This window comes from Nuphar pumila, chromosome 4 (assembly GCF_984573655.1).
Source record: "Nuphar pumila chromosome 4, dmNupPumi1.hap1.1, whole genome shotgun sequence".
Classification (NCBI taxonomy): Eukaryota; Viridiplantae; Streptophyta; class Magnoliopsida; order Nymphaeales; family Nymphaeaceae; genus Nuphar; species Nuphar pumila.
Window position 1 is genome coordinate 66,587,380 of NC_143252.1, and position 20,137 is coordinate 66,607,516.

General features: G+C 37.8%; 1 protein-coding gene across 1 annotated transcript; it reads left to right on the forward strand.

The window, feature by feature from the left end:
* The first annotated feature begins 4,417 nt into the window (after positions 1-4,417).
* On the forward strand, positions 4,418-11,190 carry LOC149840258 (uncharacterized). The gene is made up of 7 exons (XM_090003085.1): positions 4,418-4,563; positions 4,689-5,135; positions 5,423-5,588; positions 7,841-8,017; positions 8,106-8,189; positions 10,203-10,284; positions 10,377-11,190. Exons 1-7 carry the CDS (start codon positions 4,541-4,543, stop codon positions 10,883-10,885), a joined length of 1,488 nt encoding a protein of 495 aa, XP_089859211.1. The 5' UTR covers positions 4,418-4,540; the 3' UTR covers positions 10,886-11,190.
* Positions 11,191-20,137: the final 8,947 nt, after the last annotated feature.

The following is a 20,137-nucleotide window of genomic DNA, read 5'->3' on the forward strand; positions in this document are numbered from 1 at the left end:
TGAAGAAAGTTAGTAAAGTCAATAGAAGAGAATTCGCCTCCTCCGTCACATTGGAAACTTAGGATGTTTTCAGAAAATTGGTTTTTGACAAAGGAATGGAAGTTACGGAACAACTTGAAAGTCTCAGATTTATGTTTCATGAAAAATATCCAAGAATAGCGAGAATAACTGTCAACAAATAAAAGATAATATCTAGTTTCAGATATGAAAGTAACTGGAGCAGGCCCCCAAACATCAGAACAGATAGTCTCAAAAGGTCTTGAAGCTCTTTTATTGATAGAATGAAATGGTAAAACATGACTCTTACATAAGAGACAACTAGAACATTTGTTGTCATTGACATTTATTCCTAAACTTGACTTGGGAATGAGGTTATTTGAAACAAGCTTTTCAATGAAACTACTACTGCAGTGACCAAGACGACCATGCTAAAGGTTTGGCTTATTGATTTCAGAGACACTGAAAACACAGGTGGGATTTTCAAAAGGTAACGATGATTGGGGCTTCAAGTTTGTGTCTGTAGAGCGAATATGTGCTGAAGAATCTTCTTGAAAAACATACATATTGCCTTGCCGTTTTCCTCTAGCGAACGTCTCCTTCGTGCAAAGATCTTTGACAAGATCAGAAGAGGGAGTAAATTCAACTGAGGCTTGGATATCATCAACGTGTTTAGAAACTGAAACGATGTTTTTCTTGATATTAGGAGCATAAAGAACCTTTGAAAGGTTGATGGAAGATTCAGGCAAGGGTATAATGGAGTTTCCATTATGCGAGACAGGGTGGTGTGATCCATCTCCAGTAACCATACTACTTCTACCAAGGTAAGGAACAAGTTTTAGGAGGTTACCTGCATCACCAGTAATGTGAGTTGCTTCGCCAGAGTCCACATACCAAGTACCTTGCTTATTTTGTTTTAGATTCAATTCTGCTAATGCTGACAACAATAACTCCTTTACTTCTCCATTGATCCTTGTACTGTTTGTGCCTCTTTTTGCTTCAGTTTGTGTTGACTTTCCTTTATTTAGGGGATTGAACCAGCAGTTAGCTTTGATATACCCCTTTTTATTGCACAGAAAGCAGGTAGGAATTGGCCTCTGTCTTTGTGGATTGGTATATGTGTTGGGTGTAGGCAATAATCCACGACTTCCTTGACCACTTCTCCCTTGTGCTCCCTTTCCCTTGATATCATAGCTTCCTCGTCCTCGTGCATAAGTAACCCATGTAGCAAGAACTTTTTGTACCTCAGTATGCATAGATGATTCTTCAGAAAATCCCTTTAAATTCATCTCATATTGCAACAATTTTGCACTCAAATATTCAAAGTTGGGCAGCTCAGGTAAACATAATAGGGAAGTGACGATCATATGATAGTCATGTCCCAACCCACTGAGAGTTTGTTGTACTAAATCTTTATCAGTAACTGTACTTCCAACAACTGCTAGCTGATCTGTGATAACCTTCATTTTGTTCAAATATTCCATGATGGTCATGGAATCCTTCCTTAACATTTGAAATTCTCTTTTAAGAAACATAATCCTGGCCTGAGAAACCTGTGAGTATGTCTAAACAAGTGTGTTCCAAAGTTGCATGGCGGTGCAATCATCTGGAATGACTACAAGTACCTCTTGTGATAGTGTAGATGTAATATAAGCAACTAGCGCTTGATCTCTTTTCATCCAAGCCACAAATTTAGGATTTCTAACATATACTGTGGTAGATTCACCTTTGTTGTCCCTTTCTTCTCGTGATATGAACTCAGGAGGAACTGAAATAGATCCATCCAGATGTCCAGAAAGATCCTGACTCCTAATGAAAGGTATGATTTGCCTCTTCCAAGTCAAGAAGTTACCATTATTTAATTTTTCAGACACGAGTTGGCTGAGGAAACTTGAAGAAAGAACTGACTGGCTAGGAAGTAAATCCATGTGTCACAATATTAAGAGTGGGTTCAGCACAATCTGCCTACAGTTTCTGTAACCTTTTTTTTTTTGCAGAAACTAAATCAGATCAACGGCTATCAGATTGCTGATTTGAAACAGAAATTTAATATCTTTCATATTTTTGATTTGTATAGGGATGGAATATTGGGTATGAAAATAACACACAAAAAAAATCGTGAATATGGATTCCCACTTGATATTGACACAATGCTTCCAAGCTAAAGGAGAGAAAATAGAAGAAATGAGAGTGGATCGGCTTGATCAGATCTGATCAAGGATGCAGCTGAATCAAATTAGGGCCTGATTGCGTGATTAGCTCACGCTGTGATCAAGAATAATGAACAAGGTATATTAATGACAGGAAAAGATATTTTCAACAAGGATTTGGGTCGAAAATCTGGGCTGAGTCACTCGGTCCTCTCTGAGTTGACTCAGATTAGATTGGGAGATAGTTTGATCAGATCTGATTAACGTCAGATCTGATCAAGTTCAAGAAACAGAAATGAAACTGTAGGGAGAAAAAGGAAAGAATAAGACTGGGTCAGTCGTGAACAAGGATTGGGTCAGTCGTGAACCAAAAAAAAAACAAATGAGATGGGGGGGGAAAATATTTTCTTGACTTTAGAAGAGGAAATCGAGGAGGGATAGATCTTTAGACGCACCTTTTTGGATTGATTCCAGTTTCAACTGAAGCGTGGCTCTGATACCATGTTAGATTTACAACCTGTAGGTCGTTCCACGCGTGAGAGCTGAGAAATAGAGAGAGATAGAGAAAGGGTATCGGTTTTTTTCCCAACCTCTCTCTCCCTTTCTCTATCTCTCTCTGTTTCTCAGCTCTCACGCGTGGAACGACCTGCAGGTTGTAAATCTAACAGGTACAACCAGGAGTAACATAATTATGATGATAATTTTTGGGAGCGATAGATTTCCTAGGGCCTCCTGTCACTTTGGTTGAGGAGGTTGAGGCCAACGGGTCTCAGACTGTCACAGTTAGTGGATGTATCTGATTCTTCTGTTTGCTCGCCATTTGCGAGAATCTTCTTTGTCATTGGCCGCTTGGGAGCTTGTTTCATTTAGGTATTCAGGTAATCCGTATTAAAATAATATACCCCCAGAATGCTTAGTCTGAGATGTGAGTGTCCTTCACCGTACTAGGAGGACGATTAATATCGGAACAAAGACTTTTTTTCTCATAGAATTTGATATGAAAATATGTCTTGTTGATATAACACATAATCATGTTTTAAATTATTTTAAATTGTCATATTTTTAAATTATTTTAAATTGTATAATTGTTCTTGGATGCATGTATTTTTTATTTTAAGTTACTGAAATCATGTTTAATATTTGAATTGTATGATTTTTTATTAATAGCTTACCTGACTGTCATAAGTCTGACCCCGTTTTATGGAGATTATAGGTTCGGATATTGAGTGAGTTATATTACGGTGGATATTGAATAGTAGCGGCATCGAAGAATCAAGATTCTCAAAATCTCGAGATTAATTTAAGATTTATTTTAAATTTAATCATAAATATTTAATTTCTAAAGCTTGTGAAAAGACTATGTATATAATATTGATATAAATTTATTGTTGCTTTTATTATGGTTTGTAAAATATGACGTGCTTGAGGTTTAGAACCGAAAGCCAAAAACCAATTCTGCTGTTTATTTTAAAAAAAAAATAATAATTTTTTTTTATGTAAGTGTGTTGGTTTTTGTCTTGATTGTGATTAAAGGAACTTAAAAGAGATGTGGAACAACCGATGAAGCAGGATACCGAAGGTGGTGCTGGCAAGGGTGTGCCCTCAACCATCCGCCAAGGTTCTTAAACTAAATGCTACATAATCACATCTCGTTAGGTCGGTCAGTCGGCGGTTGTGACTTGTAAGAGGGCCGAAAACTGACTGAGAAGAAGAAGGGCCTTGGCTCTATGCTCTTACTCAGTTGATCCCATCTGTATCAATATCAGGCAGAGAGGGCGTGCGAAAAGCCGGGTCGATTGGTCCTGAAAAGCAGATCGAACATCCTCTATTACAGCGGCCCAGCGGTGGAACCGCTTTTTCCAAGAGAAAGGGATGGGTGACATCGTCGATTCCTCTCTCGTCCCGAGCTCACCACCTGATCCATATAACTGCTCGTCTTCTTTCTTGGAAAAAGAGAAAACAAATGATGATTGCTTCGCTCCAAAACTCCGTTGGAGAAAAAGACAAGAAGAAAAGTTAGAGCTGATTTTTGTTTGCCACCTCTTTACTTTTGACAAGTATTTCTCTAAAGTGACCTTAGACTTTGCCTAAAATTTCAAGTCCGCCCTTACTTTGCACAGGTGGCAGGAACCTTGATGAGTCAATTGATTTTTATGTAGTGGCTAAGGATACATGTTTACTCAGTGGCACGTAGGTTCAATATTTTAAGAGGAAAAGGAAGGCCTAACCAACTAAGAGATCCACGACGATGCCAGCAACGCAACCTCATCCACAAAAATCTGCAAATATACTTGGCTTGCCGAATCCCTCTCTCCTAAAAAAGATCGATCAATAAAAAAACCCGAGGAGTCTCATTGCTTCCTTCACCATCTTCCCTTTCTTCCTTGATCTTAATGATTCTTGCCTTCCATTTCATGTACTAACTGAACACTAATAAAAAAAACCAACAGTTTGAAGAGGCTTTTTTTCTTTTTCTTTTGGTGTGTCCCTTTGCTTTGCCTGGCCGTGGCCGTCTTATTATTGTTGTTGTTGTTGTTGTAGGGGAGAAAAATATAAAAAGAGCGAGAGTGTTGGGCCACCGGCAAATGTTGTATTTGGGGTTTGGGGCGGCGGCCGTGCCATGGACTTCATCGCCAAGAGCGTGCAGCTCCCCGTTCGTCACCTGTTTATGGACATCGTCGTCTCGCTCATGCCCTTGTGGATATCCCTGCTGCTCGGACTCCTCATCGGTTGGTCTTGGCGACCCAATTGGGCTTCCCTCCTCCTCTTGGGCGTCAAGGCCAGGTCCAGGCTCATCTGGACCACCCCGCCTGGCTTCGGCGCTAGGCGCCTTTGGTTCGCATTGACCGCCCTCTCCGCCTTCACCCTCATCAAGAATGTTCGCCACAGGTGGAAGGCCGCCAAGTCCGTTGAGCACCACCACCCGCCTCCTCCTCATTCTTCTCAGGCACCGCCAGCCGTCACCCCTGTTGTCGTAGACGGGGACGAGTATGTTGGCCCCTTTCAGTAACTTCATCTCTTTTTCTACCTGTTGGATGAAATGGAATATTGTGCTGAGTAGTTGTTAATGTCTGTTTTTTTTCCTCTCTTTCTCAAAGGAAAGGGTAAACCAAATTTAACGTTTATACAGTTAAGCCCATGCAGAAATGGTCTCATTACTTGGAGGCTTTTTAGTGTTCAAATGCGATATTCTGTTGTTTGTTTCATTTCCTTGAGTGCGGGGTCTTTGGGCAATTTTTTTCGAAAATACTCATCATATTTTTCTGTTATTCCAGTGCTTGTTTATCTGATGCAGTGGATGAACAACCTGCGTTGAACGAGTCGGATTTGGAAACATTAATTTCTTACATCGACCTAAATGATGGAGGCCCAGCTTGGCAACTGATGATGGACCGTACCACTACATCATTTGCCTATCAAGCTTGGCGTCGTGATCCCCAGGTAAACATAACCTGCTCCTCCTTCCTATTTTGATCTCTTGCTGCCAAAACTTCATCCTTCTATTAATCCATAGACAACAAGTTTGGAGTCATGTTCGGTGCTTGTGCTTCTGGATCATATCTGCAGGCGTAATCCGTTTTCTCCAAGGCAATCCATTTAATTTCTCCTTTTCAAATAGTAGTTTGACCTTATTCTGATAAAGAAGATTCACGTGATCAACCATTGGAAATAGGAAGGATATTTAATATATCGTTGGCTCAGCATATTCTTGTAGGTTCTTTTTGTTTTTTCCCTATTTTAAGACATTTTCCGATATAATTTTTTTTTTAAATCATTCACAAAAATAAAAAGGAAATGTATAGAAAGTACTCAAAGTATGACATTCTTTCTCTTTTTCTTTATTCAGCTCCCGTCTCTCTCTCTCTCTCTCTCCATATATATATATGTGTGTGTGTGTGCGTGTGTGTGTGTGCATCTTCTAGGAGCTCTCATAAAAATTTGCCAACTCTGATGAACCTAATTGCTTCTATGTTCCCTATTGCTGCTGCAGACAACATTCACACTCTTAAACATGGTATTTTATGATGAAAAGTCAATTTTTTTCCCACCATTCTGTGTCATGAAATAAAAAATGGTGAGACCAGTGTTGTGAGAAGCGTTGAGGCATAGCGAGGTGCTCCACCAAAAACCGAGGCAAGGCGTAAAGCGTAGGCCTCAAAAAAGTTTTTTGAAAACTTTAAAAAAATTATAAAAAAATATCTAAAAATACAAATAAATAAAGAAATGCTTTATTGATGAAATAACAACCAATAAGAAATAGAAAATCTCAAATAAATACTAAAAAATATGATATTATCAAATAAAAGTAACTAAAAACTGATTATATAATTGGAAAATATATGAGATTACAAAAAGAGTTAAAATATACTAAGAAACTTATTACATAACTGAAATAACTGGAAAATATATGAGATTAACCTACAAAAGTTAAAATATATGAGATTATTCTAAAAAATATGAGATTAACATATAAAAGTAACTTAAAACTGATTACATAACTGGAAAATATATGAGATTAACCAACAAAAGTTAAAATATACTAACAAACTGATTACATAACTGAAATAACTGAAAAATATTTGAGATTAACCTACAAAAGTTAAAATATATGAGATTATTCTAAAAAATATGAGATTAACATATAAAAGTAACTAAAAAACTGATTACATAGCTGAAAAATATATGAGATTAACCAACAAAAGTTAAAATATATTAAGAAACTAATTACATGACTGAAATAACTGAAAAATATACGATATTAACCAACAAAAGTTAAAATATAGTAATATACTAAGAAACTTATTACATAACTGAAATAACTGGAAAATATATGAGATTAACCTACAAAAATCTTTTTGATTATGTCTCAGAAGTCTTGTTGTAAAAAAAAAAGTTTTTTTTTTTTTTGCGCTTCAGGCTTGAGGCACAGAGGGCCACGCCTTTTGTGCCTCAAGGTGCATTTTTTATAACACTGGGTGAGACTGACAACTGTACTGCTTATGATCATGACAGAGCATGGTGCACTGTGACGCTTGAAAGCTTACGAAACTGATAGCTTCAGTTAAACTGACTGATTCCTCTTTACTCAACATGAGCGGTTAAAGTAGATGTCTAAGGCATCATGGACGATTATGAGAAACTTTTATCTGAACTTCAACTCATCCTATCATATATAATCTATGATCTCAATGGATGAAGATAATGTCAGAATTTGGTGATCAAGATATAATCATATAATGGAGGAGTATATTTAATTATCTAAACTAAGAATAGTAATCTAAATAGTGTGAAATGCAGACTGAATAAGTAAAAACCTGACACACTCCAAATAATGACATCCACAAAAAGCATACTAGAGGAAAGTACTTGAAAGAACACAAACTTTGAGAGGATGCTGATCTGATTTGAAAGGACATTGCCATGCGACTACCATTTCAGTTTGAAGCTGGCTAGGACTTAAAAAGGTTTTCTGCTATGTAAATATGAACATTCACCATGATTATGTTTGCAGGAGGTCTGGTAAAATTGATGATTATGGCCCATGAATTTCGTCATGAAGCATGTCGTCATAAAACTGAAGTCTTGATATGAACTTTAACTTGTCTTAAATAATACTCATAAAGCTTATGAAAATAGTTTCAGGAATTTTTTATCCCTTGTTTCTAATTTCGCCTCGATTTGTATTTTGCTAGACTGGCCCTACACAGTATCGCTCAAGAACGGTTTTTGAGAATGTTACACCTGAGCTGTTGAGGGATTTTTTGTGGGATGATGACTTCCGAACTAAATGGGATGACGTCCTTATTTACTGTAGGACTTTACAGGAATATCCTCATAATGGCACCATGATTGTTCACTGGATTAGAAAGGTACTCCAGAAAAGATTTGTCCATTTTCTCCGCACACTATTTGGTTGTTTACGTTATAATTTTTAACCAGTTCTCATTTTTATGGCAGTTCCCATTTTTCTGTAGTGATCGTGAGTATATCATCATTCGTCGAATTTGGGAATCAGGAAGTGCATATTACTGCATAACAAAGGTATGTTTTTCTTGTGTAAATAAGGTGATGCTTTGTCCTTCTTTTCCATGTCTTATGTAAATTAGATAATGTATGGGCCTTTTTTATGCTTTTCAATGTTAAAGTTGTAAATAAATACATGGCATGCAAGTTTGCTTTGGTAGTACAACTTCTAGCGACCCTATGGAGCCTAGTCAATTCAGAAAAAGGTAGATGTTAGCGACCCTATGAGGTCTTCACGTTTTGCAATTTTTTCTCCCCTGATTGAAAATTTCTATTGAGAATAATCTGAGTGAGTAGATGTTAGTTATAGGAAATTGCAATTTAGAAGGTTGATAAGCAATTTAAGTCTAAAGACACAAGAGAGCCTAAAAATGTGAGCACAAAAGCCCATCCCAGTGCAAAAAATTCCGTCCTAGCTGATTGGCCACTGGCCAGTTAATTTTGCTTGGTTTCGTAATGACCTTGCAGGTTATATGGCTCCCGATGCCAATATTGGTTTTTCAATAATTTCTGCTAGCTTGCGACAACACATTCTTGCCACGCCTACTGTGCATGTAACTATCAGAATGCAAATACATTAGTTAACATGGTCTGGTATATTAACATCCACTGCTTTTAGCTGACATTGACAAGTTCACCAATACTTTTGCCCTTACCAATTTTTGTGAGGAAAAAATATCACAAGTAATCAAGCCCCCTCTAAAGAACACATCTATGATCTGGTTTTAGCCTTTTATGTTTTTTCATGAACATGACTTGCAACCTTCTGTCCATTGAAGGTCCTCTAAGTTGATATATCATCTTTTTTGGTGGAACATGGGACTCTCAGTGCCAAATGTGGAGTGTCTTCCCAGAGAAACTTTTCAATCCCGATTTCCTCAGTTAATCTCTTAATCCACATGAATTTTCCTGTTTCAGGAGATGCTCTTCTCAGCCACTACATTTGAATTATATACAAACGATCCTGTGGCACCACCATATAACTGGTTTTGTGACTTGTCTAATGAAGTAACATTCCACCAACATCATCAACATCCAAATATAAATGCATCCTCCAAATGAGGAAAACATTTTCAACAGTGTTTTTTCTAAGCAAGATTTAATGTATTCTGACGACTGTATCAGAGCACTTCTTGGTAGTACTTGAAGTTTGAATCCAACTTTGAGCATATCCCACTGTCAAGTAGGTCGAGAACCTGTTTCTTTTGAGAATGGATATAAATGTCTTGATCTTCAAACTTTTATCCCTTGTTAGTATTTTACTAGTGTTAATCTTTAATCTCACCTTTGCTTTTGTCACTGGTGGAATGAGCAATTACGACTGAGAATGCAAAAGCTGTGATTGCTGGTCACAGGTGAGTCTTGAAACCAACTTTCACAGGATTCAAGGGAGAACTATTCTCAAGTGAGAATCATAATCACAATTGCATTTTCTCATGTTTCACTAAACTTCAGAAAGTGCTGTGACATTATTTGCGATAACAGGAAGCTGACAAAATCTAAGAATCACACGGCATTCAAACACGCCCCAAATATCCTTGCAATTCATCAGTTGTCTGCTCATTGTCCCTGATGCCATGGTTTATCTGGTCCTCTTTTGTTTATTCTTCTTTCACTCTTCTTTGTGTTAATGTATTTATACAAGGTTTCTTAAAAAAATTTGCAAATTTATCAAACACTATTCAAGGAGCCAAGTTTTCTCCGAGCTGGCTTTATCCTTGGCATGTAAACCTTCAATGACCTTTAATATCTATTTTGCAAGAGGCTTATAACGATTTCTTGAAGAACTCCATGTGGAAGTGTATTCTTGATATCTATTTGAGGTAAATGCTCACATAGAATGGTTGGAACAAGTTTCTTAAGAAATGTATGTGACAAATAGTGTTGCTTTATGCTGCCACTGTCAGATGGTTGATCAAAGTTTGTTGTTCTGAATTTGCTTATGATAAATCATATTTCCTTTGTCCTGATTTCATTTGATGGAAGGCGTTTTCCTTTCTATCGAGTTGGTTTCTTTAATGCTTGTGACAGAACACACCATTCCCTGCATTACCAAGGCATAGAAAGCCTAGGCGCGTTGATCTCTACTATTCAAGTTGGTGCATTAAAGCCGGTGAGGACCTTATTTCTTTTCTCACGAACCCAGTTTCGTTTACTCTGGCTAACTTTGGTGTGTCTCATACTTGTGAACTCTCCCTCCTGCAGTAGAATCGAGGGAAGCAGGTGGACAGTTGACGGCTTCTGAGGTGTTGCTCTTCCATCATGAAGACATGGGCATACCCAATGAACTTGCTAAGATTGGAGTTCGGCGTGGAATGTGGGGCTTTGTCAAGAAATTGGATGTTGGGTTGCGAACTTATCAAATGGTGCAAGCAAGTGGCTCTCTGCCATCGCGATGTGCGATCATGGCTCGCATCACTACAAAGGATTCGGGTTCCGAACCACCACGAGTGGAAGTCGAATTCATTGAATCAGAAGAGCAGATCCAAGATTTTCAGAGACCAAAAAAGGGCACAAGCATGCTGAAGTGGTTGATTGTGGGCGGAGTAGTGATAGCCTTGGGGCTAAATGGGGGTGCGGTTACTAAATTACTAGTCCTTGGGATTGGAAGAGGCTGTGCAAAATTCCGCCGTGAAACTCAGACAGCAGATAATAAACGAATTGTTGCCCATGTGAAATCCGGATCTCATCCCATGCGGAATGCTGATCTTTGAATGTCCGTCGGGGAGCTGCTGAGCTGATGCTAGAGAGGAGGAATCTTTGGTATTCATGCTTGCAGCTTTGTCTTTTATAATTTCCTTTCAGCCTGTGATACTCAGGGGATCCATCAGGAATAGGATGTGTTTGAGTTTGAGGGCTGGTCCATCCATCGCAGCAGGCATGCGGCTGCCACCATGCACAGAGAACATAATGGATGGATGTTGTTACTTTAGGGCGGGCCAGAGGCCATGTCTTATATTAATCTTAATAAATCGGAGCTAGCCAGCCAGCCAGTTGGGAGTTGCTAGCTTATTGTGCAGCGCGCAGTGCATTTTCTTGCTATTCTTCTTTCTTTTTATTTTATTTTTTCAGTTTTGTTTACCAATACTATTTAAAGATCCGCTTCACACCGTTTCTGTTTTGCTGAACCTGTGAATTGAGGGGCTGGGATTTTTAAAATCAGCTATTACTTATTGTGCCTGATAGTACAAGGGTTTCAATCTCACGCCCAAAACTGAAGGATCTTTTAGGGGTTCATTTATAGTAATATGGATGTAAATCGGTTGGACTTTCAAACTCTCGCAACTTCATTAGCAAATGAAACTTCATCTCGTGGAAAATTATGGGATAAAATGAAAATTTGGATTTACAACGAATTGGGAACTTGGGTTGTTGCTTTTCCTTTTATCTCTGCGGATATGAGACGCTTAGGCCTTCAGGCCTTGACGCCCTTTCGAGAAGAGCGTCGAATAGTAAAGAATTTAGCACGCAGAACATGGAGATCATTAAAAATTCATGAATTACATGTGCTGCAGTATATTCTTTCCCACGACTCTCCGTACCATCCGTGATGTACTATTCTGTTACATGTAAAACCCTGGATTCCAACCTTTTTTCCTCAGTTCTAGTATCATCACTCAAGAGCCGAACCAGTAATCGACTTCACCACATTGGCCTTTTTTTTTAGTATTCAGACTCACAGCCCGATATTTGGATTTATATGGGAGCAATTATGTTCAAGCTGAATCCGACTCACCCTTATCTCAAATGTCATGGATGTGAAAAGGCAAGCACATAAAAGGCATGCGCCATGAGCAAGCAATAACTTGAGAGGGACAGCTACATATGAAGCCACAAAGGCAAGCAGTGTGGTGAGCAATCACCAATGAAAACGAACAAGCTGCAATCAACACAAGCAAACATACAAGCAGTGCAGTGAGGCACCGAGCAAGCAACCGAAAGGAGCGAAGGCACAATGTTCAAGAATTCAACTTGTATTCATAAGTTGGCCAAGCGACACTTACAAACGCGACATGTAGACTCACTATGGGGCAACGTGAGGTAAGACTTGAGTTATGAGTGTTGACCCCTTAGGGATACGAGGAACCCCAAAAATACTTGGGAAACCATAAAAATTTTAAGAGGTTCTTCCTAGCCATGGGAGGCAGTATAGGCACACGTTGGCACAGAGCTCATGGCACCATGTCTCACCCTAAGCTATTTACAAGGCGATCATGGCCCATTGAACCACGAAGGGCTTTAGGTAAAAGATATACAGGGCTAAAAAAGCAAAAAAGAGGACCTAGCTTTGCTATGACATGCATGTGCCACGGTTGCCTCTAGTCTTGTTGGGCCTTCCAAGTGCTGAGAGCACTGATTGAGCATCCGCTCCTACGTGGTGTCCTTCAATAGTTGCCTCCCACATGTCAATTCTGCTGTTCGGTGCCTTCTCTCAAAGCACAGCCTCACATTGCTCTAGTGTGCCACTTCTGCCCCACAGGCTTGCCTAATCTACATCTTAGGTGTCACATGGTCTTCAGAAAAAAGATCGTGACAACTAGTATGATCATGCATAAGTTTTACATTTTATTCATACTATTTTATACATGATTCATTAAAAAATTATATTAAAAACTAATTTTTATCGTTATTTTTGAGAAATCACTTTAAAATTGAAAATATCAGAAAATCGCCAATTTCAAAGCTTGCCCTACATTTTATAGTGTTTTACCTCGTTTAGAATTTTCTAACTTGTAATATAATTAAATTAAAAGTTAATTAATTAATTTTAGTTTGTTTAAAAGTATTCCCTTTTTGAAAAACATGTTTTCTAAAGGAGACATTTTTAGGAATTTTCAAAAACTATCAGGACTTTCATAAAAATCGTGAAAACCTAATATTTTTTAGTATAAATAGTCTTTTTTAGCATGATCACACATTTTTCCTCTGAGAAAAATGCCTCCCTCCTCGGTCTCTCTCTTCTCTCTTCTTTCTCTCTCCCTACCGGTTCCTTCCCTATTGTTACTTTCTTCTTCTCTTCTTTTAAACCCTTTCATCGCTAGTATTTTCGTTCTTTATTCATCGGGGAGGTGTCTGCAGCTCAAGGAAAATACCACTTCTTCTTCTCAACCCCTCCGTCGAAAGCGGCTGCGAGGTTTGCTTCTTCTCCCTCCTCTCTTTACATTTATATGCATATAATAGATATTTATTCATTCATTGAATGCATAGATTATATTTTTGTTACACCATATATCATGGTTTATTCTCTACATATACATAGCATCTAAGATAGTTCTTTTTGTTTCTGCATTTAGGATAAACATATTTTGAGATCATTGCATAACTTATTGGTTCTTTGAAGTTTGATCCTAGATTAATTAATTTTAGAGCACGTCGATCCATCTTAATCTATTGGATTGATAGATCCAATGCGATCCTGCAACGTTATATTTTTTATCCCACACAAATCTGATAGGAACTCGTTTCCCTATCAGGTTTGTGTTAATTGTGGATTGCACGGATGTTGGCATGGTATACAGAACTCGATCCAAACAAATCAGTGTTGCAATCAATCGATTCTGTAGTTGATTGTGACTAGATCAGAGAGTGATTTGGTCGGCTAAGGCCGACTGTAACACCCCAAATATTTAACTCAAAAATTTTGGAATAATTTTTTTTTTCTAAAACCATGGCGGAAATGTTTTATTTATCTCTTAATCAAATAATTTGGGCGGGTTACAAGTGATAGTACAAACTTCATAACATTAGGCGAATTAAAATCTTGCATTGAAATTTTACAAGTCATAAATGACAAATTTAATGAATTTATTACAACTAGAGTTCCTCAGGACATCCAAAGAAAATATGGTCTCATGGCCCGTCCGCACGACGACTGTAATTGCCCATCTTTAATTATTTCCTGAAAATATTAATTCAGAAGGGGTCAGACTACCCCGTATGAGTAAGAAGCAAAATATCTATATGAATGTGCTCAGTGTCATGTGTACAAGTATATGTACAACGCATAGACATAAGAAATGACAAACATTTAAACAAGTTCTGAATGTACAATGCACTAAATTCAAGTATTTTAGGATTTACTATCTAAAGGAAAAACATCCATGAATGATATATCATATGAATGAATCACATTTAGGTTATCAAAATTTACATGTAAAGGAAAATAGGTATGAACTAAGCATCACATGAATGAATCATAAACATATTCTAACATTTGTAACATCAAGCAGTATGCAACTTACCAAATTTTTTTTTGAAATACTCTAACTTTATGTTTTCTCTTGTTAATTACCCTGTGGGTACGCACATGCATAGACATCGTATCGAACTGAGACCACACAGGGGTTAATTATGTCTTTTTTAATTTATACTCCGTGTGACTAGCCGTACAGAGGTCCAAATGGGACGGTCCATGATCGAGATAATACTCCTCAATGGCTAGAACTAGAATTAGGATGCATCCTGTAACTTTTGCAGAAGACTTGGATCTACCACCTAGAACGCATTGGTAGTCCTAGCCCCCTAACTCCGTGGACTGGGAACCGAGTGAGACGCCTAGCTCTCACGAAAACTTGAATGTCTCACGGAGCTTGTACCACCTACCCTCTCTAAGGTAGACCATGAGTCTGGTAATATACACTATCTTTCAGGTGTACCCAAAACCTTAAGAAACCAGTAGCATATATCGTTGTCAGGTATACCCAGTATCCCGGGAAACTGGTAACATGTACCGTCTTTCAAATATACCCAGAATCCAACATTTAGTTTATGTGTGCATATTTTTCATTCTTGTTTATTTTTATGTGCAAGTCATTGCATTACAAGAGATTTCCAAAATCCCAACCCACACTCGGAGTGATCTCAGTGTATGCACATTACCCATCGAATGCCTTATAGGCATCAACCATAATTTCTCATAATTTTGGCTCAACTCTGAGCCTAGTACTTATACTTACAGCATTTTAAAGTTTTATTTCTGAGCTCGGGTATACCTTTCGTACCCCACTGACCATGCACTCATATGACATGTCTCAAGTACAACTTTTCATAAGTGCTCGTATGGCACTACAATGGTCCCGCAAGACCACAATCTCGGTTTTGAGCTTTCATATGATCATGGCATGACAATTGTCCTTTGTTAGGTAAATTTTTGCAGAATAAGCATATATCAACCGACACAAAACATTTGCATGCAATCACAATTCAATATATATGTGGAAGTCATTGCACCACAGGGGATTTCCAAAATCCCAACCCACACTCGGGGTGATCTCAGTGTATGCACATTACCCATCGAATGCCCCATAGGCATCAACCATAATTTCTCAAATATTTGGCTCAACTCTGAGCTGAGTATTTATACTTACAACATTTTAAAGTTTTATTTCTGAGCTTGGGTGTATGTTTCGTACCCCACTGACCATGCACTCATATGACATGTCTCAAGTACAACTTTTCATAAGTGCTCGTATGGCACTACAATGGTCCCGCAAGACCGCAAGCTCGATTTCGAGCTTTCACATGATCATGGCATGGCAATTGTCCTTTGTTAGGCAAATTTTTGCAGAATAAGCATATATCAACCAACACAAAACATGTCAAAACATTTGCATGCAATCACAATTCAATATATATGTGAATCAATTTGCATCATAAGTGCCCCTATGGCACCACAAGGGTTCTGCATTTTCAGTTTCAATCTTATACTATCATGCCCCTGTAGTTTTTCTTAATTATGCAATTATAACAAAATATGCATAAAAAAAACATGTGATTCATGCATTGAACATTGGTTGCAACATATATGTATGTCAACCACACACACAAAACCATGTGCAACATGATTACGTCATTGATATATCATTTATTTGCCATATTCGCATACATTCTTTTCATAGGAAGATAATCAAAATTTCATTGCAATGTTTTATGTTATAACTAATGTATGTTCACATTTGTGAGTTTTCGACCATTCGTGGTGTGTGTACTATAGTAAATTTCTGATGCTATACGTATGTATACACAAAGTGAGCTTTTTAGACATAACTATCATGGATATCACTTTCTTTGTCAAAGCATACATATGTGTTTGTATTTCTAAGTCCTGCTGGGCTATGGTAGACCCCTATTGGTCTGTAGCCTACCCCAGGTCATGACCTGCAGCATACCAACAAAGTGGCTTGCTTTGTTGGTCATTCGAAAAGAGCAAGAAGGCTGGCTTGACTGACCCCAGCCTGCCATCCTCGATAGGGTCTTCCACCACGAAAGAGCAACATCAATGTGTGCTGCAAAGTTATCCAAAGGTAGAGCAACCGACTAGTTCTTCAACCAATGTCTAACTCATATGATTCACAATTATGATCACTACATGAATAATTCAATTTGGGTGAACCCGTATCTTTATGATTAGGATCATTCAAAAACGTATTTGGGCATACGAGATAGAATAGTCCAATAACCGAATCAAGGTTGTATCATCAATTTTTTTTTTGAAAGGCAAGATGGGGTTGTGGCAGACCCCGATTAAGACAATAATGTAGTGTGGTCAGGATTGCAACACCCAACCAACATGTCCTACACTGGTGGTGCTTGAACGACAATGCAACACACAACCATTGTAGGGTCGATAGACCCTATCAGGCTGGCCAAGATGACCAGACATGGCTGTCCCGTCAATCTAACTCCCAATATTGATAGTCGTGAACTGAGTTCATGCATATAGGAGGATAATTCAAAATTTTTGTGGGTTCATCCAAAATCATTTTTCTCAAATAGTCACATATATTTTTTTGAAACTTTCCATCAGATTTTCATCTCTAATTAGCCCTGGCAATTACCTACTGCTGAGAACATGTGTACATGTCTGAAATGTGCATTAAGGAAAAATCTCAGCCACGTATTGTAAAAAAAATAAAAATTAATCATCAACCACTGAACTACTGACTAAATGTTTTATTTACCACTTAACCCATGTTGTTCACCAAGGAAAAATCTCAGCTACGTATTGTCAAAAAAAATTAATCAGCAACCATTGCATAATTGTTTAATATCCAATGCAACATGCCTTGTTTCAATTTAAACTTCCAAACACTCATGATTGGGGCAAGACCAACAAACATGAAGTAAAAATAAATTTTTCCTTTTTTTTTCTTCATTTTCAGCAGTCAAAGTATTCAATCTCAAAGGGCAGAATATGTGTATCTACCTATCACCGGTTGCAAGGGTACAAACCATGAGATGAGTGTATGGCTCATGTGTATAGCTTTTTTTTTCTTTGTGACCAGTTCAATATGCGTGAACGTGGTTATTTATACCTAGGAAAAATTCAAAAACTTAAATTTCTATGTATCCTAATCAATAGACGTGAACAATTTATATGATTTTATGGACCCATGTGATATAAAGAAGCCAAGTGATGGGGTCATTCAAAATGTATTTACATAAACACGTTTCTATTATAAGAGTGTATAGACTCCTATGATAAAAAGAAACTGGTGATGGGTTCTTCCATAATGTATTTTGCATGAACATTCAAAACATAATTGAATATACCCGCTGGGAACCATCGGGGTTGTTTTTATATATATCCGATATATATAGATATATTACAAACTGAAAATGATGTCTATGACATGGCAATCTAAACTATGTCTATAATTTCCTTAGTAAGGGCAGATCGACATCCCATGATAGGAGATTCAACTGTAGCCTATGCAACGAGGACCGATTGGATCTCCCATTCGCCATTTCCATTTTAAATGGGTGTATGTCTGCTCTGGTATACTCGATCTACCCTGCTGCACCCCCATCTACCGAGTAATGTGGCGGCACACAACGTTTCTTCTTTTTTTTAACGTGATGCAACTAAGTACTACATGATTCATCCAAGTGCTAGGTTGATCGAGTGATCAGCCATATGCTATTGTGTATAAAAAAAAATAAAACATAAAATTTAGGCAATACGTGATTCAACTAAGTGCTGGATCGATCAAGTGCTTATGAAAAAAAAAACATAAAGCATAGACATACGTGATTCAACTAAGTGTTGGATCGATACATAGATCATCTCACGGTGGTATAATGTATATGTATATATATATATATGTTTGGACTGTTTCAGCCCTAAGCATGGCTGGTAATAAGGTGATTCACACCATACATGTTCCATGACACCGACACATGCATAAAAATATAATGATCTTACTTGTTCGAAGCTTTAAGCCGACGATGCCGATGCTTCTTCTTTTGTTGGAGCAACACGTCACCACAAGGAAGAAAGCCCTCATGTTCCAACAAGAGAGAGAGAGAGAGAGAGAGAGAGAGAGAGAGAGAGAGAGAGAGAGAGAGAGAGAGAGAAAGAGAGAGAGAGAGAGAGAGAGTCAAAATCGTGTATCGCGATTTCTAATCTCCTTCCCTATTTTATCTCCCAAAAAGTAGCATTTCAAAACTTTTTGAAATCTCATAAACCGTCGCCCAACTCCCACAATTTTTTTGTGATTTTAGTTTACTTCCATCAGTGCCCCTCACTTCCTTTGATTTATTTTCTTCTAACTACTTTTCTTCTCAATTTCGCGGTACCCCTCCACCACTTGTGGTGGGATTCCCCTATAATTTTGGAAAAGAGAGAGGAGTAACAAAACTCTCCTCATGATTTTTTTCGTTGGAGATGAGCGAGAATGTAGGGATTCTTTAGGCCCATGTTCTACCTTTTTCAACAAGTTAAAAAATTATAGAGTATTTGTGCAAAAAGACTCTGCGCACAAAGGGTTTCGAACCAAGGTCATCCACCAAAGCGGCAACGAACCCCACCACTTGTGCTATCTTCAATTATGTTGTAAAGAGTGCAAAATTAATTGCATTTAACTTATTTGGTTTAACTCCAGTTTCCATATAAAAAGAAAAAAAAAACATTTTTCCTTTCTAGCACACCTGGGCACACAATGGGTTTTGAACTAGGGTTGCAGTTCTACACAACCGTGCATCCTACCACAACACCACTTCACCATTTGTTGTTTGATTTCACATAATTAATTCCTATATGCTTACTCTAGATATTTCTTTATTCGGCGGATTTTCACGTTTCCACTCGGGCTTTCTCGATTCTTCTTGTCTCCGCACTAACTTACATTTAATATGCTTCGGATCTCACACTATAGTCCTAGAATATTCGAATTCTTCGAATTAAGCTTGCGAACTGGGTTGGATCTTCGGATCTCACTAAAGTCCAAATTTGAGTCCAATTTCGAGTATTCTTTATCGGAATCACACTAACTAACCTGTACGCATTGTAATCACATTGGATATGACAAAAATCATATTATTTTACAAAATTTCATATTTTTATTTCTCTAAAAATTCCTTAAAATTCATGGGTTTTACACCGACCCTCTTCACCTGGTTGTAGCAGTCAGACCAGTGTTCGACTAGCAGCGTGATGCCATTGAGTGCACTGAGCCAGATCTACTGGACACGATCAAGTATTTTGCGGGTTGGACACTGTCACAATCAATCCAATATGCGCAACAATGAAATCGTGCTACAAAACGTAGCTAGGATAGTTTAGTTTTATTTTAAGGTCGTAGTTACTTAATTAGTTTCTAGTTATATTGTTTGTTTTAACAAAGTTAGCTTAAGTTCATTTTTATTGTGTTTATTTAGTAGTTGTTGTTGAGAAATTCGGTTTTGATGTCACATAATATGATACACTGTCTCATTTGATATGATATGATAATATGTTCTCTTGAAATAATGTTATATTATGACTGAATATGTTTTGCCATAAATCTAACGAGTATTTGATGCAAGGATATCTCACCCAATAAGGATGGAGACTTTCTGTTCAAGTACAACTATGGTGCAATCATACTCCTTGAAGAAAAAGCTTGATGAGCCATGCTTTCCTAAAGTTCAAATGAAGAGATCGGCTACCTCAAGATGAAGACTTTCTTCTTCTTTAGAGTCATATG